Genomic DNA, 27361 nt, shown 5'->3' with positions numbered 1-27361 from the left:
AGAGAGAGAGAGACGTAATCTCGTAGAGAGACAGAAACATACTGTGAATAAAATCAGAAAAATAAAAGGAATCTTATCGATCGAAAACAAAATTCTTCTTAAAATTGTCCTTCAAAATGAATAAAGAGAAAAACAATGTTTATGTTGTTCCTTTCTCTCTCTCTCTCTCTCTCTGTCTCTCTCTCTCTCTCTCTCTCTCTCTCTATATATATATATATATATATATATATATATATATATATATATATGGCTCTTTCTCTTTTTCTTTTCTTCTCTCTCACTACGTCTCTGTTCCTTTCTCTCTCTTTCTTTATTTCGTTTCTCCATCTCTTTCGTTCAAAAGAAAGACAATCGGTCTTATTTTTGTTTTACGGTCAATGACGCTTAGATGACACGAATAGGTGTGGTAGATAAAGGAGTCTGAATCGTAACGACGCAACACGCTTGAAAGTCCACGGAGGATTGACGCTTATCGTCGGATTTTATAACGGGAGGTCGTGCGGATCGGTCGACGAGTATGGCCGTCACCGCGAAATGAGTTGGTGCCGGTGTTCCAACCGGCAAAACTTCCAAGTCGATGATTCACGTCGGGTAGAGGCTCGTGAAACTCGGTATCCTCCAGCTGACGGCCGCAAGTAGGGAAACCAGAAAGTTACTCGCCAAAATTGCTGGACTGAGGTTCCTCCTGTCGCCACCGTGCATGGCTGCTGGCTTCTCCTCCTCTGTAAAATGAGATTAGAAAGTTATCGGTTAGATTTTCACAATCCATCCTTCTCTACTTTTCCATTTATATATATATATATATATATATGTGTGTGTGTATGTGTGTGTGTGTGTATTCTGTATTATTCGGACCGAAGATCTAATTCAGTGTTTCTCAATCTTCTATTTGGAGATCAGATATCATTTCAACGATTAAAATGATCTTGATTTTACGTCTGTTACGATCTTACGATGATAACAATTGTTTCGCAAAGTTAATTGAAAATATCTTGAAATGAAATTTGTATAATATATGTAGGGATGAATAATTCTATTTATATATATTAATAATGTTATTTATATATAATTTTTGTATATACGTATATGACATATATAAATAGTAAAAGTGGAATGGAATATTTTCGTGATAGCGATTTGTTGGTGTCGATAATGCAATATGATTTTTTAATTTTATCCTGAAAATATTCAAATTAACATTCTGTGGATCATACCTCTCACGTTGGGAAACACTGATCTCTAGACTAACTTCTAGTAGACAAGGGAATATCTCTTGTGAATTCCTTGAGAGAAGACACGTTTTCAGATTGCACACGCTCCTACCCAAAATTTCTCATTCGAGAATGATCTCTAGGAAGTTCGACGGAACCGGAAAGGAATCGTTAAATTAACGAAAAGGACAAGGGAACTAGACCTTAGGAATTTCTTCCTTTTGACTTAGAAAATACATTTTAAACGAATTCGAGCGACACCAAAGTAACAAGCCTCTGGATGAGAGCGGAACCCAAATTGCTCGATAGTTTGCTCACGTAGGAGACACTCATTTCCTTTTTATTTTCTTCTCTCTTTTCTGCTCGATCTAGAATTTTCGTTGAAATCAAAAAGAACATCGACGCTAAAATTAATTAAATTGACTGTAGAATAAATTTCTTCAAATTTAATATTTAATCGTCTATGATCAAAATAATCTATTGAAACAAATCTATAAAACTGAAACTATGAAACTCTTTTAGACGAATTTTAGAAACAATTATTAAAAATAATTTTAATCGAACATTTTTTTCCATCTATTATCATAAAATTAAATCACCTTTAATAACGATAGATCGATAGTACGAATATTGAAGTTTATTTGAACATATATATTCACGATTTATCGAATAAGTTGAACAAATGTAAAATGTTCGAAAATAATACAATATATTTTTATCAAATGAAATTTTGTTAGAAATAAAAAACCTTTTAAAACGTGCATTTGTCGCATCGATTATTTTGCATTATTCGAATAATTGAAATAAGAAAATATGAAAATATATAAAATGATCGATCTTTCATTGTTACCTTCGATAACATGAACCATGACGTATGCCGGCTTTGCGTTGCTCGCCTTGCACGTGTAGTTACCTCCGTGCGTCGGCTTCGTTTTGTTTACCATCAAAATGGAGCCACTCTTCGTGAGCTCAACTTTAACACCGGGCTCGGCGTCGTAGTTTATCATGCGTCCTTGACGATACCAGAACACGTACTGGGGCAGCTCCGTCGCTGCCATAAGTTGGCACTCCAAGCGCAAACTGGAACCCTGCTTTACGTGTAAATCTGGCGCACCCGGTATTATCGAGTACGCCTCCGTGATTTTCAAGCGTGTGAAGCTCCGTTGTATGGGATGTGACGTCACCTGAAACGCCGACATAAAATTTCATTTTCATCGCTTCGAGCGTTTCCTCGATAATTTCAACTTTTCACGTCGTGTACCTATATCACTACATACATGGGATATTTATATTTATATTTATATTATCTACTAAAAATAAATATATATATTTATTTTTTTTCTTCTTTTTTTTCTTTCCTTTTTTATTTCTCCTTTTTTTTTTTCTTCAACTATCAAGAATAAACTTTAGAATTATTTTTGCTAATAGAATTATTTTTGCAGTAATAAAAGAGTAGAAATCGTTTTAAGCTGGTCTATTCTATGGCTGACCTTTTGGTCAACAAGGTGAAGCATAGGTTAATGTCCATTGTCTTCGAACGTCCATTGTTAAAGCTTCCCAAGCTAATTTGACATTTACCTGACATTATCGGCCAACATAATATAACGATGTTAAATCATATAATTTTCTATAGTATGAAAATCCAATTTTGGTTTTAGAGAAATGAAAAAAGATTTAACCACGAATGAAAGTATATATATTTTCTAACATAAAATTATTTCGAAGGTTCAATTATAAAAAATTGTCTAAAATGGAAACTTTTGATGAGAGTACCTGACATTCGTAAATTCCTTCGTCTCCTAGAGTGACCATTTGTATTTGAAGTGCCCAATCTGTATTTGTATGGCGTACTGCAAAACGAGTATCGACCGAGTGCCTGTTAGTACCTAGAGTCAATAATTGCCTGTCCTTGCGCCTTAACCATGTGATCTAAAACATAAACGTGAGTATCATAACATTTTCAACAAATAATTTTTGTTTTCGTATAATATTTTCTATAATAAAGGGCAAACTATATATATATATATATATATATATATATATATATATATATATATATATATATATATTGTCGTAAGAGAATCGAGAATTTACGAGCAAGCATAAAATGTATTGGATCTTTCTATGTTTTCCTATTCTACCAGAGAACTCAATTTGTTAGCATTGATGTATTCCCTTTTTCTCTTTCTCTACATTTTCTATGTCCTTACAAATCATTGATATATATACACACACACACACACACACATACGGACACATATATTGTTTATAGTATTATATATTTCAAGAATATCTGCGTTTTATTATATTCTTCCTTTCCGAAAATCCGGAATTATCAAATATTTCGTGAAAAAAATGCCTAACAAAATACATAAAGTTCTGTACAATTAAATCGTACATTTCACTAAATCCATCTATCAGATAAAAAAGACATGATATCGAATGCTTTCCTCGAAAAACGATTGAACAGAATCGCTCTACAATATTGGATCGTGAAAATATAATGCTTAATCCAAGGGTATCTATGCATACGGTAAAAAGGATATTCGTAAAAAGTGTTCGTCAAGCCGGTTGAATTCATGGTAAATTCGAAAAAGAGATGAACCAACGACGGCTGTACTTCTCTTGAAAAAAGAAAAGAAAAAAAGAAGAAATAGAAAAAGGATACGTAGATACGTCATTTTTCATGGGTGGACGTAAAAATTAATACACATCGATGCAAAAAACCGGTAGGTTGAAAAAGGAGGCACACGTTCTTTTACCATTTCTCTCGACTATTAATCTCAAACAGCCGAGCTTGAATCAAACGTATTTTTCTTTGTATCCATTGAAATTATTTTTTTCGTTCTCTGTTTCTCTATTTGTTTCACTTTTTCTCTTCCCCCACCCCATCATTTTTCTACTACGAACACATTGAAATATTCATTTACTTTGATTGCAAAAAAACGTATGAATGAAAATTCTAAAGGAAAAATTACTATAAGACTTTATAACAATCCCGTATAGTCCCGTCAAATTAGTACATTAATTAACTAATTTCAAGGTAGGTTACATCAAAATTAGGACACGAGCTTCGGGCTTAACGCTTAAATAACTTTGGAGACATCTAACGAGCCGCCATACTATATTCTCGTTACAAATATCTCGTTATCGTATGGTATACAAAGTGATTCGCTAACTCCGTTAGAAAATTGTAGGTAAAGATAGTGCCCGGGCTTAACTATATCGAATTAGACGAGAAAGAGAGAGAGAGGGAGAGAGAGAGAGAGAGAGAGAGAGAGAGGGAGGGAGGAAGAGAGAGAGATAAGTATTATGAATGTTAGATCGTATATTAAAACAAATAACTTTTAATTGATAATATTTGTTACTCAACAAAGTATCTGATAAATTTGATAAGTGAAAATTATTGATTTGAAAGTTCGTATTGTAGAATCAAACTAATAACTATTTTGTCTTAGTGATCAGAATGTAATTAAGACGTTTCTAAGCAATAAATTCTAGAGGAAAGCAATTCCCGAATGATATGACGTTTCAGAGATAAAGAGGAAGAGAGAGAGAGATAGAGATACAGAGAGAGAGAGGGGGAAGGAGAGAATCAGCAATGCTGTGTAATCCGGAGATGTTTCCTGTAATCCCAAATTCGGTAGCATCTCCGTTCCAAGGTAAGAGCACCTTATCCTACCTAAGGATTGTCGTAACGGCAAGTCCAATATGGCGGAAGCCTATGCGAGTATGACCTCGAACGTGTGTAGGTTCAGTATACGTCGCGTATTTGGCACGACAAGTTCTAGAACTGAGAGAAGTTATCAGGTACTCGAGTTTACCTCAATCAGCACAAAGTTACGTGAGCCTCTCTCTGTCTTGTAGAAGATGGTATAGTGAATATGAGATAGAAAGAGAGAGAGAGAGAGAGAGAGAGAGAGAGAGAGAGAGAGAGAGAGAGAGAGAAAGTGAGAGAGAACCAAAGATACAATGAAGGAACACCAACGTCTGCCATTTGGTTTCACATAACTTCAACTAGACATTGCATACAAATACGAAACAGTAGTTCGAAGAAGGTTAGCTAGGATTATAGTATACCAATGAATAAGCATAATAAACTATCAATGTCTAACTATCGAAAAGAAATATGAGATTCTACATTATTGGATATGCATTTATCATCGTTAATCCATAAGCCAATAAGTTATCAGGAAGTTTTCGATCCATCGACAAAGTCGAAGGTTTCTTCGAAAGCTCGTTAAATTGACACAGATGCTTACAATAAATCGCAAAGCTCAGCAAGAGATATATATATATATATATATATATATATATATATGTATATGTATGTATGTATATATATGTGTTCTTAGATAGGAAGAGTAGCATGATTCATAGGTGAACGTTGATCACGTGGAAGTGTACAAGTACTTACGATACTAGCTATATATATACCACCGACGAGCAGCTTAATTAAAGATCACCGAGCTATAGCTAACTACATCTTCCAACTACATCTCCCTGGATCTTTAGTCTCTCTCTCTCTCTCTCTCTCTCTCTCTCTCTCTCTCTCTCTCTCTCTCTGATAGAAATTACCACGAGACGAGGAACATCACCAAGCGCTTGGGCGTTCCAAATTTTCTACGTGTTTCGCATAATCGACGAAGTTAATGATCAAAGGAGGATATAATATAGCTACCTACCAAACACAATCATAGCAAGGACACACAAGTTTTTTTCTCTATTTTAATTTGTAATTTTTTTCCTCTCTCTTTTTTTCTAATCCGTACGCGAAGTGAGGATGTATCTGAAAACGATCTAGCCTTGTGCGCCATCATGAAATGGTAACATCTAAGGTACTAGAAAAGATTTATACCAAACGATCAACTCAACGACGCCATATAAATCTTACTACCAGCAACAACACCGTACGTTATCTCGGGTAACGAGGATCTCTAAGATCGTTGGCTCGATCATTCGAGGAAGAGGAAGACGGAAGTTCATTCGGTTATCAGAAATATGCGCTTTCAAAAGTGTTTCCATATAACGAGGAAAGTTCTATTCAAAGAACTACCGGCGTTCTAACCAACCAACCAACCAACCAACCAACAAACTCACCTCCCCCTTCTTAACCACCCCAACCCATCCACTCTTCGTTTATCGTCCTCTCAGCGAATCGCATGGAAGTTAAGCGGCTCTCATATAAGCTTGCACATACCTACACAAGATGCATTACAACATCCGTTACAAGTTATCTAGCTATAGAACGGTCTTCGTCAAAGGATCGAACGGAAAACTAGTAACATTACCGTCTTGGTATGAATTCTAACTTATCTCTTCTACTTATCTGATATAATGAAAGCTTCCTAACCGATAAAACCTGAACGAACTTTCTACTTGCTTGATTACAATCAATCCCGACCAAAGATGCGTATAACTCTTTCTTCTAAGAGAGTTTATAACAACGACGACGACGATAACAAACAACATCAACAACAACGAAAGAAGAAAGAGAAATAAAAAAAGAAGAAAAAAAGATGTTCCACGTAAATCCGTAATTTTCTCTGTCCCTTCTGTATCCTCCTAATTGTAACGTCTGTCGACGATTTCATCAAAGTTTCGTTTCGTTATTCAAAGGATCCTCTCGCTCGAATAAATTTTTATATTATATCGAGCGTTGCAGGTCGTGCGGCGGTTCGTCAGGAACAAAAAAAAAAAAAAAGAAAAAGAAAGAAAAAAACAAACGAACGAATGAATAAAAATAAAATTAAAAAGAAAAAACAAAGAAAAAAAGAATAAAAAGAAAGAAAGCATAACAAAAAATGAATGGGGAGGGATGTGGAAAAAAAGAGAGGAGAGAGAAAAAGGGAATATGAAAATAATATTGGCAGGAGTCGTCATATGAACGAGGAATCGTTAGAGATGCGTATCATGGAGGGGAAAATGCAAAATATTGCCGAGCCATTGATTTTCAATGTAGCAAAGACCACGAAGAAAGTCATGCTTTGATATACGTCGAATATACATACAGATAAGCGAATGTTCAGCTAAGAGAGAGAGAGAGAGAGAGAGAGAGAGAGAGAGAGGGGGGGGGGGAGAAGAGGAAAAAGAGAAAGAAAGACAAAGAATAAAAAAAAATGATATAGAGAAAAAAACGGTGGCATGAATGAGTGAAAGTAGAAAATCGAAGATGAGGAAGATGAAGAGGAGAAGAGGGGAGGGGAAGGAAAAGGAGGAGGCTCGAGAATCGTGAAACGAATGGGATTGCTTTTTCCGTATTCTCAAATCGTAGTTGGAACGAGGGTAAAAGGGGAAAAGGAAAGCAAGGATCGCTTCGATACGCGCTTAAAATCAACCTCTTTGCATGAATATACACTCTGATCTCGTCTACAAAGCTAAAGAAGAGGAACGTCTTCGAGAAGAAAAAAGAGAAAAAAGAAAAGAAAAGACAAAAGGAAAAGGTACTAGCATTGGATGTGTCTTCTTTCTTGTTTTTTATTCACGTTCCCTGTAATCGACAATAATGAAAATAGTTTTTCGAGATAAAATAAAAAAGGGGAAGGGAAGGGGAAGGTAAAAAAAAAAGGAAAAGAAAAGAAAAGAAAAAAGAAACAGAAAAAATTGTCTACTCTCTTTCGAAATCGTCGGATAGGGTAACTTGTAGTAACCTAAAGGGAAGGATATTCGAAAGGTCGTATGGCTTTTCCATAGGGAATTCGATTTCACCTAGAAACGATTATGAGGGAATCTGAGGTAAGTACTTACTTGAGGTACGTTTCAAAACGAGAAGACGATCGTGTTGCTACGACGAAATAGAAAAGAATTACATTTTCAAGAGGAAATAAACGGAGATATACGCGCGCACGCGCGTGTGGGTATGTGTGTACGAGGGCGAAGGAAAAAGAAAAAAGAAAAAGGAAAGAGAAAGAAGAAGAAGAAAACGATAAAAAAACGAGACATAGACGAATAAAATGTAATGGAATTACATTCTTAAAGCTCGATATATGGAATTGGGTACACTTGAATTTGATAAAACTAGGTCAAACACATTCTCGGTTTACATAATATTACTTTTTGTAAATTTTTTGGAGCATATTAACTGTTTGCAGAGCATTCAAGCTCGAGGGCTTTTTCGTGAAGAGAGTAATAGCATAGACAGCACGATCTAAAGGGCAAAATGGCTTCGTTGGAATCTTAAAGATGTCGTTGAAAGCTGAATCGATAAAAGTGATTCTAAAGAAAGAACTTCGAATGTTTCCTTTCCGTAAGGTTCGTTTGTGAATAAAAAGAATAGTACAGTATTGTACGTATAGAGCAATACACTAAGATTTTTACTAACTTTCAACATATGGTGTAAATTATAAACTTCTTATTATCCCCTTTATTGTACCGATTTACAACAATCGAGAACCTGAAATAACATATTTTTAATGATCGTAAGTTGTTACACGTTTGAAACGAGTATTACCTGGAATATTACTCGATATCGAACTCGTATCGTACAATTCGAAGTTTACGTACGTCAACGTTAAACTTTAAGATGGTCGTAACGACCAACCAAGGTAGCAATCAGGATTGCTAGAGCTTCGAGGTCGAATAGTTAACTGAGAGACGACGACGTTTAGCCCTTCCGTCCTTGCTTTTGCCAATTCCGCGGCAGATATATCGATTTGATGTTTTCCTTTTATGGCTATCCCGAAATAGCTGTCATAAGCATGAAGAGAAATCGAATTTCGAAGGATATCTAAAGTAAATATATAAACTTTGATAAATCTACTCTCTACGAAAATGATCAAACTCACGAAGCTGTTATTATTTATCATGGAACGATCGAAAATTATGTCTGACGAAACGATAATATTTCAAATAACATGTACACGAGAATAAATACGATATACGTATATATATATATATATATATATATATATATATATATATTGAGTTGTTTGGAATGTTCGTGACAATTAATTTTTATCTTCAATAAGACATTAAATTAAAAATGAAAATATTGTCAAATGAGTCATTTCGACATACATGCATATGTACAAAATGTAATGTTTTTAATATCATTATATACATCTTTATCGATATGTTACTTTTATACATAAACGTGAACGGAGGAGTGTCACGAACTTTACCACAACTTAACACAATACTCTTGTATTTTCTATGGCGTGACTCGCCAACGTTTTCTTTCAACGAGATATCTTCTATTTCATTTTTTTTTCCTCCAAAGTAAACGCTCGACTTTGCCAAGAACCACTCGAAAATTCGACAAAGACTATCACTCGACGAGCGGTTCTTTCGAAGGACGATTAGTTACAGTAACTTTGCTATAAAACTGCTCGAGTGTCAAAGTTTCTAGCAGACTTTCATAAGTATCTAGCGTGAAATCGATGAAAATCGTCGAAGCTTTTCCAATAATCCTCGAAATTATTATATCCCGTTGAATGATCTCGATTATTCTCATAACTGGCTTAATTCGTTCTTCGACTTTCAATCTTCACTTGTCGTTTCGGTCGATCGAACGAAATCACTGTCGAACTAAATCGATTCTTTACATTTTCTTGGAACATCCTGTAAATATTACAAGAGATTGTTACTTCGTAAAAATTTTATAAGATTCGAATCTTGTTAAGCGTTTAAAAATCAATCGAGTAAAATTTTATACGAAAAACCATTTTACGATATATTTTATAATTTATCTTCCTTCTTTGTAAACCATTTCTTAAACAACGATATGATTTAATTCACATACATTTATATTTTTATTGAAACCTATCACAAATCATTGAAAACTACGTAGATTGTAAAATTTGTTTTTCTTTCTCTCAATTAATTTGAGAAATCAATCATGAATGAATGAAATCAATTAAGATATCAATTAATATCATCGATCAAACACGAGATAAATTCTTAACAAATATAAATAATATTTATAACCTTTATAATTTTAAATATAAAATCTTAAATCTCGAATTGACAAGTAGATCAAGATGCATTTTCTTTTCCGTTTCCTTTTTATTTTTTCATTATAATAATTCATCAAGTGTTAAACTCATGTATCGTTTTTATGTCTTTCACGGTATTAAAATTCGATCGAATGGTGGTGGCCGATGTTACGGAGTTATATTTGCGGTGTTACGAAAAGGGAAAAAGTTTGTTCGCGTTTGGTCGAACAAACGAGAGTTTCGAAAACGCAATAGGGGGTGAGGGGAGAGGGATGTGGAGGGCTGGTAATGCGACTTGAAAGAGTTTCGACATCGTCGTCGCGTTGGCGAGATGAGAACATTGACCGGAATCTCTTTCGTTCGATTTTCCTCTCATTCTCTTCCACTATGTAGGTACGTGAAGAGAGAAATAGAGAATGGGAGAGAAAGAGAAAGAAAAAGAGAAAGAGAGAGAGAGAGAGAGAGAGAGAGAGAGAGTGGAAACGCCCCTCGCAGCTTTTCGTCTTTGGTTAGTCGCGCGAGCGGCCGAGAGAGGAGACACGGACGAATTCATCTTTTATTCATGTCCTCGAACTGTGTGTGCGCTTTTTGATGCGAGACGAAATCGGTTTCGCGTGAGTCTAGAACGACGGAACGTACACAGCCACGTAATATTTCGAAAGAGGTGACGGAAGAAAAAGAAAGAAAGAAAGGGAGAAAGAAAGGAAAGGAAGAAGGGAAAAGAAGGAAAAGAAGAAGAGAAAGAAACTTTAAAAAGAGAGTACGTGATCAATTCTTTCGTTTAATGGATTACGAATTTCTAAGTTGCGAGAACGAAGAAAAAGAGAAAAAGAAGAAGAGAAAGAAAACAGTACAAAGCTCGATATACATATATATTTTAAAGAGTTTGGAGCTTTCGATATTTGTAACGATTGACTCGATACAAAAATGCAATTGCTGGTGTATTTTCGTAACTTTACAATAGTGTACAAACGTGATATCCCTTTTACAAATACATGCTGAAATATCGGACTATCGTTTTTCCGATTGCGATTTTACTCAACCTCCTGATTCTTATATATATATACACACACATGTATATATATATATACACAATATTTTCTACTTTTACGTATATGAATCTTTGAGAGAATACAGTAGAGTGAACATTTTGAAAGTTCTATCTGAAGAGATTTCTTTTAAAGAGAGAGAGAGAGAGAGAGAGAGAGAGAGAGAGAGAGAGAGAGAGAGAGAGAGAGAAAGAGAAGAGAAGAGACGAAAAGAAAGGAGGAGAGAGTACAAAAAAAGAGAAATAAAAAAAGATTCACACTCATCTGAAAATTGCAATCATGTATTAGCTCGATTCAGATTTTGACGAACCTTGTGTTTTTATTCAAAAATCAACGAATGAAATTCGATTTCATACCTCTCGGAATTCATTAAAACGATGTATCGAAGCGAAAGGTTACTACTTGTCTCCAGCTCTGTCTCGACGCGAGTCGAAAAAATAGAAAGATAAAGAGAAAGAGAAAGAGAAAGAGAAAGAGAAAAAAAAGAGAAAGAGAAAGATAGAAAGAAAGAAAGCAAGAAAGAGTGATAGAAAAAGAGAAAGAGACAGAGAGAGAGAATAGAAAAGAGGAGAGAACGTATATGTACGTAACCTAGATTTTCATCTTCTTTCGCCTTTTTCCCGAGGAAAAAGAAACGAGTCACGGTATATATAAAGCAAGAAAGAGAGAAAGAGGCAGAGAAAGAGAGAGAGAGAGAGAGAGAGAGAGAGAGAGAGAGACACACATACACACACACATAGAGAGAATATCGGTTTAACACCTCAGCTTGGAAAAATATTCCGAACGTCCCCGTGGCTTCGTTTTAAAGGGTCAAATCCAAGAACGATATGGAAAGGCAGACTGAAAATTACGAAGCAATGGCTCTTTTACTTCTCGAACGATATCGATTCTAATTTGAAAATTTCTTCCGTAGATAAAATGTCCTCGAGCTAGATATAGAACGTGTAGAACGTGTTAGCTTTGTCGAGTATACTCAGAGAATCTGTAAAACTTGGTACACAAACGGTATTCCCTTGAAAGAGAACGTCCAGAAAAGAGAGAGAGAGAGAGAGAGAGAGAGAAAAGAATTACGACGTTCGACTGTAATTCGTCGATGTGAAATATCTCGACAGTCACGCCTTTACAAAATGAGATAAAAAAGAAGAAAAGAATGAAGAGAAAAGGAAAGAAGGAGGAGAAGAAGGAGGAAAAGAAAGAGAAGGAAAAGAAGAAAGAAGTAAGAGCGGTGGCGAGCAATTTATCTAAAAGTTAAAGGGGTTAGAGGGGACGATGGGGAATGAGGAAAATTAGCGGAAGCCACTCGCGAGAGAGCCATTCGTTATCGAGGCGGCAATAACGCTGTTCGCTTTTTCGCACTGCGCTACCGCGATAAATCCAGCAACGTTAATGTTGCTCGAAGCTAAAGTCAAGTGTGTTTCCGGGGCTGAGAAAGGGGTGAATCCAATTAAAGATTCAAGAAGTCGTAAAGCGTTGCGTAGACAATCACTCGTAAAGAGTTCAATTCGTAACGTTGAACAAAGGACTATGAATGAATGTCTATGTCTCTTTGTGTGTGTACACAGAAATTAAACGATTTGAACGCGAGATTAATACGTGGATGTTCGTGATAGAGAAACAACGAATCGTAAAAAGAAAAAAAAAGAAATAGAACAAGTGTCTTATCAAGAGATATAGATATAGATACTGTGTGTGTACGTATGTATGTATATTTGCGAATTTGTCGGACGATCGGCGTCCATATGTCGAATTAAACGACTAGGCCAATTTTATTTCAACCAGCTAGCAGATATCTAGTGGAGAATTAGAAAACGATACGAGAGAGAAAGAGAGAGGGAGAGAGAAATCGTTAGGAAGCAAACACAATACACAATTAGACAATAGAAGAACGTATGTATATATCGGTGTATCTATTTATTGTATATACGAATATATATATATATATATATATATATATATATATATATGTATGTATTGTTTTGGTCCCAGGCTATAACGTCGTGCTTTTTGTTTCGAAACATTAGGAAAAAGCTTCGATATATCGTGCACCTACGAACGCATTGCAATTTACTCTTGTTACTATGGAGAAAAAGCGTTCAGTTTCCCTTTTTTCTTTCTTTTTTGCTTTTTTTACTTTTTTTTTTAGCTCCGACAAGGCTCAACAAACGAAATAGAAGTAGGTATATATGTACACGGGTGGTTGATAAAAATTTAGAAACTTTGCCGTACGGCTTAACGAGGGAACTCACTCGACATTTTTGTCGCTCTAACAAAGGATTTACCTTAAAATTTATTGGAAGCGGATGTTTCGTATAATTTCAGGGAAAAGAACAAAATTCACATTCTCGTAAAGTTTGACGAATGTACTTCGTCTCTTTTCTTTTTCTCTTCGTTATACATACATACACACACGTACTCACATAGATTATATATATATATATATATATATATATATATATATATATATGTACGTCTCATACAATTTCGTCGATTTTCATCGCGTCCCAACGATCACGGCTGCATGGAAACGGATATTAAGTGAAAATCGTTGGAATAGCTAGAGCTGAGAGAAATGAAAATTGGAAATACCATTGGAAGAGTGACGAGAGATAGCTGCAGTATCGAAAGTTTTTTCGCCGACCTAGAAAACCTTAATTTGAACAAAGTTTCACGAAAATATGTATGTAGAGAAAAAGAAAGTAGAAAAAGTAGTAGAAAAAAGAAAGAATGAAAGAAAGAAAGAATGAAAGAAAGAAAAGAAAGGAGGAGTAACGATAGAGGAATAACAAGTCCCTTACCGTTCCAGCTCCAGGATCGGTGATTTTGCAAGGTAAGACAGCCTTGCCTCCGCTTTGAGCAACGACCTCGCTGATTGGTCCCTCGAGGACATCATCTCCTTTACCTTCGAGAGCATTTAACGATTCGACTATATTTTTAGAGCTCGACTCTTGTTGATGCTTCGCATGACTCTCTGAAATAATCAAACGAATGTCTCTCTAACATCGCAAGTAACAGTCTTAACGTACTATCTCTCTGTCGTCCAAAAAGAAAGAAAATAGAAAAGATAAAAAATAAAAAACATTCATATAATAACATTTCTACTTGTACGAATTAACATGCAAATTAATTATTGACGTTAGTGCATAATATAACTACATGAATTAATTCGACGAAAGTTTCTTGTAAACGTTACAAAAACCTTCTTAAAAAATTTTCTATTCTTGAAATAAAATTTTCATAATAATTCCGAACATATGCTTTTCGTTTGGATAATAGGAATATCTAATAGCAATAAAAAAATATATATACATATATAGTCTGTAAATATAAATATATACATGATATTCTGTAGTCTTATATAAACGTGTAAGAGGATATACATACCTACATACATACATACATACCTACGTACGTACAAACGTACATACATATGTATATACGTACATATACCCCTATTATTAAGGTCTTAATTTTCACGGTGGGCCACACCAATTTCATGAGGGTAAAAGAGACAGAGTTTTCTAACGATGCGATACGATGCAATGCGATGAAAGCGAGAGCGACCGTCTCACTTTGAGATTAATGCCGGTACCATCGCGACGATAACGCATAACCGGGCTATAGTCTAAGTGGCTTAAGTGAATAACTTAGTCACGGCAATTACGAGGGTCTGCCCGCTACGTTTGCCAGGGTACCAAGTACTCCCGAAGCTGAATTTCCGTGGAGATTCAACTAGAAACTCTCCTCTTTTCCCTTCCACCCCTGCATCCTATGTTTCACCTCTCTCTTTCTCTATCTCTGTCTCCGTCTCTCTCTCTTTCTCTCGTCCTCTCTCTCCCTCTCTCTCTCTGTCTTTTCTCGGAACAAAATTCGACCTTCGAACGACCCTTCTCACTCCCTCGTTTACACAAAATAGTAAACCTAAAGCTTAATACAGAAAACTGAATTAAATCGATCCCTCCTTTTACAAAAATAAAATATTTCCTCTTCATATACCCTGCTTTGTTTATTTTTAATCGTCTAGGTATACCGAAACGTGTCAATTAGAACGAAATAAGTTTTTTTTACAATTCTAAATATTTCATGTATGACGATCAAAGGTCGAATTATATATTTTACTGCTTGAAAAACAGAGACGTGGAAGAACTGAAAACAAAGAGAAAGAGAAAAATAGAGAGAGAGAGAGAGGGAGGGAAGTAGGAGGGACGAGACGTTTGCGAAAAGTTCAACTTTCCTAATTAACTCGACGTTTTTACTAACAATTAATGCTACGTTAAATTTCGCTTTGATAGTATTTAAATATACATTATTTAAAGAAAAAAATATATATATCATTGTTATCGTTTTTAATCCCGGAAAGAACGAGTCGTATCTCGCAACATCGTTGAAAGGATTCGACAAAGAAAATAGAAATAAATCTGCTTGAAATAAATCGATTAGTTAAATGAATCGGATTACATTGATCTGTTCGCTTCTTCATTAGATTACTATTATCTGTTTAAATAAAAAAGAAAAATAAAGAAACAAACAAACAATTGAAAGCTCTTGTTTTTCGAGGAGAAACAGAAAGCGAAAGAGACAAAAAGAAAAGAGAAAACAGAAAAAAGAGAAAATAGCCAATGAATTCGGATGGATACGCCTTTAGTCGGATTCTCAAAATTGGATCCTCCGGTCGATTAGCGTTCGAACCGAATGCAAGATTAATCTCGAGAAACTTCGAAAAGTTCGTTCGATTCGTGAACCGTAAAACGGTCGTGTAAAATACCGACCGGCATTCGTTTAATTAAATTTTTAATTAGATCGAAGGCTCGCCGCCGACGACGACGACGACGACGACGACGACGACGACGACGATGGTCGGACATTGTGTTGACCTAAATTTGAAGAATTTTAAGGATTTTACTTCTGTCAAAAAAAAGAAAAAAGAAGAAAAAGAGGGAAGAAAAAATTAAAGAAGAAAATAAAAAATATATATACATTATGGAAAAATAAACAAGAAAAAAAAATGAAAAAATCGTGGAAAGAGAGTAGAGAAAAATAAAAAGCGGAAGCTATGTTTTGATAGCGAACTACGCTCAACATTGCCATCAGAGGTAGCAACATTTGCGGACAAAGGAAACTTGTAAAGCGGAAAAAGAAAAAAGAAAAGAACGGAAAAAATATCGAGTAGGAAAAGCTAAAGAGGAAACATTAAAAAACGCGCAGATATGAGAAAATCCTGAGAACGTTATCGACAAATTACTATTTTTTCTAATTTAATCTGATCTAATCTACTTATGTTCACGTACGCGAAAGAGAAAAAGAGAGATGGAGAGGGAGAGAGAGAGGGAAAGAGAGAGAGCTTTATGTGCCCTCCACGAATTTCCATCTTGCTAACGAGGTAAAAGTTCTCGTGGTTCTCGGCAACGTGATAACCGGAAATTACTTGTCAGCCATCTATAGCATTAAAACAAAGACTTAAGAATGTGTGCGTGTGGGCAAGTACGATTAACGATTTAATGATTTATACAAATAAAAAAGATCGTTTTTCATAAGTCTTGATAATGTTTGATTTAAAGAATGAGATGTCGATTATAGTATCAATTAAACTTTTTAACCATTTTTATTCTTTTTTGTTTTCTATTTTTATTATCATTTTTGATGGTTTAACAATAGTTATATGTATATGTATATATATCAGACAGGAGAGATAATAAACAATTTACAGCAATTACTTTCCAATATTTTTAGAAAGTTGAATCGATGAAAGAAAATGGAAGAAAAAATGGACTAGAAGAATTATTTAATAATTTTTCTTTCGTACTTACCTGTAAAATAAAGATGTATTTCGAGTAGAAGACCGACCAGGATCAATAAGGTTTTCATGATGATCTTCTCCGATTGAAATCGTACGTTATGTATCCAGAGACTGCAAGGAAAATGAGAGAGGTTAAAATCGTCTTGGTAAAGTTCATGGAATAAACATAAACAAAGAGAGATTCGTAATAATAAACGTTATGTCCTTGTAGAACTGAAAGGAGAGACAGGAACGTATTAATAGCTTTTACTCAGGGTAGCCCATCGACTCGAAACACTCGATATAAGCTACGGAGTTATTTGAAACTTTAGAAAGGGAGAGATAGAGACAGAGAGAAAGAGAGAAATAGAGAGAGAGAGAGAGAGAGAGAGAGAGAGAGAGAGAGAGAGAGAGACAGACAGACAGACAGAAACAGAGGAACAGAGAGAGAGAGAGAAAGAGAGAGAGAGAGAGAGATAGAGCCGATAAACTTTCGAACTCACAGAAACACGTCTGTACGGGTTTATATCTCGTTGCTTATACGTCGTGAATTAACTGCCATAGCGACGGTGTCTATATTCCATCTAAATTTTCTAACGCTATATACGAATAGAACTCAATGAACACGACATGAATCCAAAGCGAATTAGTACGAACTCTCTAAATGTAATGAATCTGTTAATCCTTTTTTATCTTCTTCTGTTTTCTGTAGAAGTTATTTATTTTGTTATTTATTGTTTACCTTTTCCGATTACTATTCATCGAATAGATAAAGAAACAATTATGATAAGAACAAAAAAAAAAGAAAATTAACAAATAAAAATAGATAAGTAAAAAATAAACCATGTGTTAATACGAAAACGTCGGAATTAATAATCATTCGATATTTCGATCCTCTCGAAATTTTTAACATCGTACTCTACGTCGAACTAAAAATTCTCGAAGACTAAACAGGGTTTGAAAGAGAAAGAAGAGAGTAGTCAAAGGAAGAAGAATAGCCAAGGGAAGTGAGTAGGTGGGAGGTGGGGGTGGGGGGTTAAGAGAGGGTGTGGGGAAAAGCGAGGGTCAAACAAAGGGATTCTCTGTAAATCACACGCGAGGCGTTTCTAACGTGACATTAGCTGGTCTCTCCGAGAGAGAGAGAGAGAGAGAGAGAGAAAACTAACCGTACACTGCACCCTTTCCATAGCCAGACCTTTTTTGTCGTGAACGCTTTCAAACTAAAGCACCAAAGCTCTCTAGACGATCGATATGGCCTGAGTACTATGGTCCTTCCACTCTCTTCGTTCGGATAACGTGTAAAGAAGATAAAGAAGGATAAACGAGTCGACTAATCAACGACATACAAGAATTTCCAATGACAATGTTTATTTTTTAAATGTATCGTATTATCATTGTCATTTAATGTACTCTCTTTTGCAATCCATCGGTTCCTCTCCTTTTTTCCTTTATTTTTCGTTTTTATACTTTTGTTTTCGTGTTTTATTCGATCCAACATGTTTGTTGGTTACGATTCTCTATAATAAATTTAATCAATGTTGAGAGGAGAAAAAGCATGCGGACGATCTTCTTTCGATATCCTATTTACTCGCTATTCGACGAGTAGAAATAGCTTGACCGTCGTCGTTGATTTTGTTATGCTGCATTCTATCTTTAATGAAAGGAAAACAACTACTACCGGACAGAGAAACGAGAATTTCAAGATAGGTATATATATATATATATATATATATATATATATATATATATACTATTAAGTTTTGAGAAATGTGTTATTCTATATCCGTACACTTTGATTTATCAGATATCTTTTGAAATCACTAGGAAGATCATCGAAGATTTTTTTGTATTCGTTATGATTCTTAAGAAGTTTATTTTTTTTAGAAACACGATGATATATTGATCTAAGAACTGATACTTCTTTATCGTGTACTTCTAACAGATTACAAATCTCATCAGATAAATACTACGAGATTCAAGAAATTTGAAACAATTATAATTCAACAAATTTATCTAACCTGATGAATGAATGATCAATTAGAAAAAATCTTACGAAATCAATTCAAGGAACTCCACATTTTTAAGTTATCAATTAAATCGTAAAATAATTGTAATTATGAAAATAATCGTAAATAGATTAATCGGTTTAAGAATTAATAATTAAGACTAAAATAAGCGTATAAAATTGAAATTAGATTAAAAGCTCGTAAGAATCTATATATTTTTTTTTTCCCGTAGATTCAGGAAAGGCACGCGCTTTACATTGAGCACGAGTCTGCGGTTAGCTGGACCAAACCGTTCGTAAACCCGACACGAGAACCATTCGTTTCGAACGAATACATACGTGAGAGTTTTCAAAGTAAACATAGTATCCCAGACCAACGGCGGTTTTCAATTCCGCTCTGAGACCTCCAGCGGTATTTTCAAAACCTTCAACGAGAAAGAGAAGAAAGATGACCTTGCTCGTTAAACGGCAATGCGGTTAACGTCTTTGAAAGCTTCTCTCGTATATGACAAGATAGGATAGACCAAACTGCATTTTCGTGTTTTGCTTTTACCATTAAAGAACTATCACAATCCTTCTTAATACTTGATTTACAATCTTCGAATATGTATGTATCTATTTATGCGTGAACATGTCATCCTGGGAAATAAGGAAAATAAGTTAAAATTTTTATGTTAGTTCTATATAATTTAAAAAAATGAAATGGTCTGTTTTATCGAGCATTAAATTGATAATCAATTTATGGTTTACAACGAGCATGCTTCGGCCAATTAAAAAACGGTCACGCGAATTGAAGAAATGTATCATTTTATAAATTTTACGAAAACAATGGCAACGATTCCGGTGGTATAAGCGATTCGTTTCCGGTCAGGGATCCTTTTAAATATTTAACAGGACGTCCGAAAGCAATCGCGTGTTCCGTCGAACGGCGGATCTCGTCGTCGCGGCGACTGTCGAGAGCACGCGAGATTACATGAATTTTCTGATGGAATTTATATGTAACGATCTATTTTTCTCTCTTTCTCCTTCTCTGAAAAAGATGTATATATTTTTTTCTTAAGAGTTATGAACGAAAATTTCGATATATATGGTCGTGAAATATTTCTATTCGAATAAAATTTCATAACTAGTGAAACGATATATATATATATATATATATATATATATATATGTGTGTGTGTATGCAAACATCGTCCTATCAAATACGTCATTTCCATTGGATAATGATTTTTTTATTGGATTACGAGAGAGAGAGAGAGAGAGAGAGAGAGAGAGAGAAAGAGGGAGAAAGAGAGAAAATCTCATGATTGTTACATTCGAAACGATTATAACAATAAATACGATCAACGTACGATAATATTCATGTCATATATATAACGAGTGACATTATACGATTATTTATGAAACAAGTGGCATTTCTAATGCATCGTATTCCCGAAATATCATATACCCCTCGTCCATACATTAATACATTTATGGAATGATCCCAGCTGACTTTGACGTAGCTGACAGATGATATTGTAATATACATATAGTCAAGAATAAAATTAATAATTATAATGCTAATAAATGTAATAATATAATAACGGCTTCGCATTTTAACCTGTCGACGATTGACGTCACGTTGGAATGCTTAACATGTTTCACGTTTATTTCGATGCTTTTCTATCGTTTCATATAACAAAAAAAGATAAGAGAAATTAAAAAAAAAAAAATAATAATAATAACTCGAGTGATAATTTTCGATCGCTAATAATTCTGTTTCCTTTAATAACGAGAAAAAAAGAATGGAAAAGTAAATTGTTTAATCGTTATACACCTTGCCTTCCAATTTCTTTCTTCCTTCCGCGATAACACGTAATTCGTGGAAAATGCGAAACAATTTCGCGGTGTACGAGTACGCGTGAAATACCGTCAGACGAGATTTTATTATTTCTATTTGCGTGACGCGCGGCAGGAAGCGTGACACGGACGAACCTTTTTGGCGGACTCTCATCGCTCTTTCGTTGCTCTTTTTCCACGTTATTCGGCCGAGCGCGAAATTAAGAAATATTTCCCTTTTTTTTTCACCTGTCCACTTCTGATGCTTATCTCTCACTTTCCCTGTTTTTTTTCTCCTCCTCCTCCTTCTCCTTCTCCTTCTCTTTCCCCTCCTCCCATCATTTCTTCTGTTTCCCTTCGTGATTAAATATAGACGTAACTAGGATGTTAAATTCTGACAGATTTCTTTAACAAAAAATATCTCAGATCGTTTTAATATAAAAGATTCAGAGATTTCTAACGATCTGGCAAAACGTTTATTTTCCACTTTTCTTTTTTTTTTTTTAGCAAGAAAGATAACTCGGAAATGACCGATGGTATTCTTAAATCTCGAAGATCTCTTATCAATGAGATGCAAAAATAATTTGTAAATTAGTGCATTCGACCGATAAACGATATTTCGATCCTCTCCAGTTGATTAGCTTCGAAATTCGTAATTCCCATTTTATTTAACGATGAAGCTAAAATAACTCGAGAATTTCTGTCGGAATTTTTGAACTTAAAAAATCTCCAAATTGTTCAGATATGAACACGATCGTAATAGAATTCGCAGATGGTATCTGGCAAAATGATATTTCAAATAGTTATGATGCTTTCCTCGATTAAACTGAAAATTTCCATTGAATTCAAGATGAAAGAAAAATAACTCGAGCTTCGAATTCTGACGCGCAAATTCTTAAACTTAGCAAATTTTACAATATTAAGATATAAACCGGATTGGAAAATTAGCAGGCGATATTTCAAATAGTTTTCGATCTTATCCTCGATTAAAAAGAAAATTTCAAATGCTGATTTAATTAAAGATGAAAAGTAAGACAACTTGAATTGGAATTTCGGACCTTAAATGTTGTTTACAATTATATCGTAGTGATATAAAAACTTTTAATTTATAAAAAATTTTCAGATCCTATTAGATCAGACGAACGATATTTCGATTGTAGTAATATCCCGATTACGATTGAAAAGTCTCGCAACTCTCTCAGAGGCATTAGAAAAAGAGGGAGATGCGAGCTCGTTTGCTACCCAACCTTTATTCGAGCGCTTTACTGTTACTCCGTAGAATCTGATATTTCCCTGGTGTAAAATTTTTGCTATTTATGAGACGCCGAGGTTCACATGCGCCGTCCCGCGAGAGTCGCCCCAAAATTACGATGAATGTGACATCTTCCGTTTCCGCAGTAGTCTGCCCCCACTCCTCATCCTCATCCTCCTCATTCTCCTACTCTTTCTCCATCTCCTCCTCATTCTCCTTCCCATCCTCCTTTTGTACGTTCGTTCATTTTGCTGTATGAGCTCTTTCGCTGTTCGTTCGTCCAACGAATTCTGACGGAATTATTAAACGACAGAATTAGCAAATATACATTTCTATGTATTCTCTAAGATATGCATACATATATACATATATACATACATCCATACATATATTCATACGTATATTTTTATTCCTTCGTCTTTTTCTCTTTCTTTCTCTCTGTTTCTCCGTTTGTTTCTTTTTTCTCTTCTTTATCCGATGGTCTTTTCGTAATTTAAATTCATATCGGTACGTCCGATCGTATAACGTCCGAATTACACTCGTTTTTATACCAATATACGACATACATAGAACGTGGCATGTTATCCGGAATTTAACTTTCCTCCTCGTACCTCCCTCCTTACCTCCCACCCACTAACTTCGTCTTGCTAACGAGTCATTTTCCTGAGACGCAATACGCCTATATATAATTTGTTCGATCAAAATCAAAACACGAGTGCCGTGTTATTCACTGAACCGATTTCCAGTCTCCTCCTCTATCGAATTAGTCGCCAAGTTGAATGTTCGATCGATGAAATTTCACTCTTGGTGCGAATAAATCTAATGACACAAAGATTGAATCGGTATTAGGACGAAAAAGATTTCGTGCGTGGTTTGAGAAGAGAGAAAAAGAGAGAAAGAAAGATAGATAGATAGATAGATAGATAGATAGATAGATGGATAGACAGATAGATGGATAGATAGATAGAGAGAGAGAGAGAGAGAGAGAGAGAGAGAGAGAGAGAGAGAGAGAGAGAGAAAGAGAACAAAAAAAGAAAAAGAAAAGGAAAGGAAAATGATCCACTCGAACCTCTGGTTTTTAAGTCATGCGATTTACATACTGATATGAAATACATCACGTTACAAGTTAGTATAATCAGTTTTCTAGCGAAATGTAGCTTTGGGAGAAATGAATTCTCAGTGGAGTATCCCGGGCAAGAGTGTTTCAAACATATGTACATATGTATCTATCTATATATGTATGTATATATTATATATATGTATAAGGAAATATAGAAAGCAATTCGCTCTGTTGCTTACTCTCGTATTACTGTAAAACCTGATTTTATTTTACCGAATTAAGATTAGTCGTAAGCACGAAACCTCTTAACTATATCAGCAAAATTATTACCGATGTAATAAAGCAAATTTAAAGATGATATACGTAAGTATATATTACGAAACCGTCGATTATCCTCCACTTATAATTTTTCTTTTCGCAATTACGACCTCGCGAAAGAATCGCGAGGTAAGATCGACTTACGATTAATCTGTTGAAACCTTTGGAACGAGCGTCATTGGTTACCCTAGGATTACCTTAATCTCTTGACCGAGCTCGTTCTGCCGAGGATCGACAATGTTTTTCTGTGGTTTCCGCTCGACTAACATCCTGTTCGCGCCATAACCATCGGGCTCGTTTCTTATCAGCAGGTATGCGCATATCTTCTACCGGATTTATTAGACTTATCTTATTTTTTTCATGGTTTAAACGCGAATGAAATACCTTGAAATCGATAAAAAATGCCGAAAGGAAAATTAAAGAAGAAATGAAAATTTCTTTTCAATTCTATTTTTCGTCCTTTTTTTATTCCTTTTTTCAAACGAACGAAAAAGTGAATGACGGTATTTATATATTCGTGGCAATGTTACACCAAGAGGAAATGGGTACTGACTAAGTACGCGTTTTCGTAGCTCGCACCTCGGCCTTTGTGATTAAAAATAACCTGCACACCTATATGACTAAATAATCGTTACGGTCCATTTAGCTTGGTGCATGCGCACCACGAGACAGTAACTCGTACAAGCAATTTGTCTTGGTGTCCATCTCACACGTTTATCACCAAGTCAATTTGAATTCTTATCTGAATAAGATATCGTTTAAAGTCAAATTTTACTTAAAATAACGTCGTTAGTTAATTAAAATTGAACGAGATACTCTTAATGAAAATGGATCTAAAGGAAGATGTACACTTGTTTTTACGATATGAAATAATTAATATCGTTGAAAGGTACGAGAAAATCTTTGAACATAAGAAATAACAGTAAAAAAAGTATATATATATATATATATATATATATATATGTATGTATATATGTATCTATAGTGCACTGAAAAGTCGGCCAAGAGAATACATGGATCAAAGAAAAAAAAGAGATATCGTTTCACTTGCATAATCCATACATTTCCTTGCATTCTTCCAAGTAGAAAGACATTCTAAAGCATTCGGCAGATATACGAGAAACAACGAAAGACAAGACGAGTTTTCGAGTCTTTTGAATTCTACTAAGTTGAAAAGAGATGTTTTCTTATGTAATATAGTTTTTTAATTTATATCGATTAAATTCATTATATGAATACTTTGATATTAAAATGACATTATATATCTATTTTATATTTAAAGATTAATTACGTTTAATTAATTCATTGACTCGGGAGTTTTATTCGCAGAGATTTGTTTTTTATTTGTTTTCTTTTTTTAATTTCAATTAGTATAATCATGGTCTTCGAGAAGAATTTTTAATAATTAAGATATTTTTAATAATTAAGAATTTCTATTGCAAATTACTTTCCAAATAAGCTGTAAAACAATCGTGTAATGTTGCTCGATCTTTCTTCTTTCAATTTTAATTAACAAAAAAAATGTATAAGTAAATAAAAACGATCGATTTAAACACAGTCCATAAATTCGTGGGATACTACTTCGTTGCAATTTTCTTATTACTTGATTACTTCCGCTTACTTCCGACTACGTCCGGCTATTATATATCGTAAGAATAATTGTTCTCAGGCATTATCTTTATAAAAATTACATTTCGCTTATTGAATTTAACTTGAATCGTGTTATTTATTTCATTGATTCTTATCTTTCTATATATCGTATTTATCATGTTTTTATTTTTATAAATAATAATTCGACAAAAATTATTGAATATATATTTTAAACATACGAAAAGTTCCTCGATGTGATACGAGTAGCGCCACCGTCGACATACGGTCCGTATCAAATAGACAGGAGATTTATGTCGTCTTTATATTCATAGATAATTTTCTAATTTCTCTATCGTACAAGTTTTTCCAATATACTAATCGATTGTCAAAAACCTGATATTCATGTGCAAATATTAGCAAGTAAAAGCATTGTCGCATTTAAAAAATATTCGTGATTAAAAATATAACGTCTTGTTCGAGTGTACTTACATCTCGTTGTCACTTTCCTTTCTAATTTTTCACTTTATTTTTATCCGTAGACTATTTCAAGTATTTGTTGTCATCATTTCGATTAAAAAAATAAAATTTGTTACACATTTCGATATATTTGAAGCGTCTATATCGTGATTATAATATTTCGATATTTCTCAATAATAGATTGAACGATTACGACCGGCCATTACGAGATGCGCATGCGCGGCGAATCTACCATTTACCGAGTTCGTATCGGTGCTGTAACGCCATTTTGGATACGTCGTGCGTGACGCATCGTTCGAAGACCTCCGTCCTCCTCGTAATTACAGGTAATTAGAATATTTTTATCGAACATACATCATTTTCCAATATATCCATCGATTCTTAAACATTCGACTTATTCACGTAAATGTTCGTAAGTATTAGTTTCGTCTCCTTTAAAAGATATTCGCAGAAATAAAATCGACATATAGACCTTCCACAAAAATATACAATGTACTATTTTTCATCGAATTTATGACCCTTAATTTCGTACGTGTACTACTCATACATCGTAATTATACTATTGACTTAGTCATTTATAGTTAATTAATCATGATCGTTTGTATTTCGAGTTATATTTGATTTTCGTATATATATATATATATATATATCGTATAATATGTGTACACATATAGGCACATATACATACATGTATATGCATACACGTATCACACGTCTAGATGTACATATATGTACACATCACATATACGTATTATGCGTACACTCATCAGCCATACATACATTGAATATACATATATTATGTATACTATTCATCATACGTAAACATACAAACACACACGTAATATTATTTCGCATTAACAATTTTTTTTCGTTTTATAAGTTATAAGACATATGCAGTATTTTATACGGCGTATAGGACATACGTAGATGAATCGACGAAGGTCGATATAAATAGTACAGTGAAGGTTATTTATTATTTTTCGCTGTTCTTTGTACAATATACGTGTCTTAACATGTATGTATTTTGAATGAAAAACTTGGAGTACGTTTGAATAGAAAAAGTATATTACGTCGAACGAAATTTCCATTATATTATTTTGCCTCGTGAGTTCCAGGACATTCGCTTTCATTAAAGAACATAAACATAAACATGAGTCAGGCTCTTCGACCTTTGTGTAGTCGGATAGGTCTACGTAATACCAGATCGCTCAGTCGTATAAAGGACTTCTTCGGAGTACAACTATTCGTTTCTACGTCTTAGGCAAGTAATATTATTTTCACATTAATAATTAATCATTAGTTAATCAATTTTATTTTATCATAATTCATTATATATAATATAATATCATTGTCATTAATATATTATAATTATTAATGGTAGAATATATGTATATGTTATAGAATAATGAATTTTAGACATTATTAATTAATTATATACTTTATATATACAGTTAAATAATAATAAGTTATAATATAGTTAAATTATAATAAGAAATAATTCACCTATATTACATTATACTTAAGTTGTATATAAGGATAATATAAATTTAATTACATTACTTATATCGTTAAGGTAATAAATAAAAATTTAAATAATCTACTTATATTATAAAAATATATAATAAACTTTATTTTTATTATATATAATATTATTTTATTCTTATAACTATTAAGAATAATATTAATATTATTTGTATTAATAATCTTATATATTAATATTATATTATAATATTATTTTATTGTTATCGTTAAAATGAAAAGTTGAAATTAAATCTAATTAGGTTAAAACTAATTAATTAATTTTATCATAATTAATTGAATACTATATAATATTTTAATACGAAATAAAAAATTATAACAACAAGAATATCT

At 33.9% G+C, this 27361-nt stretch overlaps 1 protein-coding gene across 3 annotated transcripts in view; it reads right to left on the bottom strand.

The window, feature by feature from the left end:
• Positions 1-303: 303 nt before the first annotated feature.
• The window catches only part of LOC122636208 (igLON family member 5-like), a 62200-nt gene continuing 35142 nt past the window's right edge, over positions 304-27361 (bottom strand). Inside the window, exons 1-6 of one of the 3 annotated variants that reach the window (XM_043827187.1) lie at positions 23620-23640; positions 16998-17098; positions 13989-14161; positions 2985-3140; positions 2062-2395; positions 304-722 (exon numbers count right to left, since the gene is read on the bottom strand). In XM_043827187.1, the coding sequence (XP_043683122.1) occupies positions 583-722; positions 2062-2395; positions 2985-3140; positions 13989-14161; positions 16998-17055 (861 nt within the window). In that variant the 5' untranslated portion in view covers positions 17056-17098; positions 23620-23640 and the 3' untranslated portion in view covers positions 304-582. Of the gene's footprint in view, positions 723-2061; positions 2396-2984; positions 3141-13988; positions 14162-16997; positions 17099-22039; positions 22197-23619; positions 23641-27361 lie in introns of those variants that run through there. The other 2 variants (XM_043827186.1, XM_043827185.1) reach the window with 2 other exon arrangements.

The sequence above is a fragment of the Vespula pensylvanica genome, chromosome 21 (assembly GCF_014466175.1).
Source record: "Vespula pensylvanica isolate Volc-1 chromosome 21, ASM1446617v1, whole genome shotgun sequence".
Classification (NCBI taxonomy): domain Eukaryota; kingdom Metazoa; phylum Arthropoda; class Insecta; order Hymenoptera; family Vespidae; genus Vespula; species Vespula pensylvanica.
Note: the sequence above shows the minus strand (reverse complement) of the source record. Positions and strands in the feature narration are given on the sequence as shown.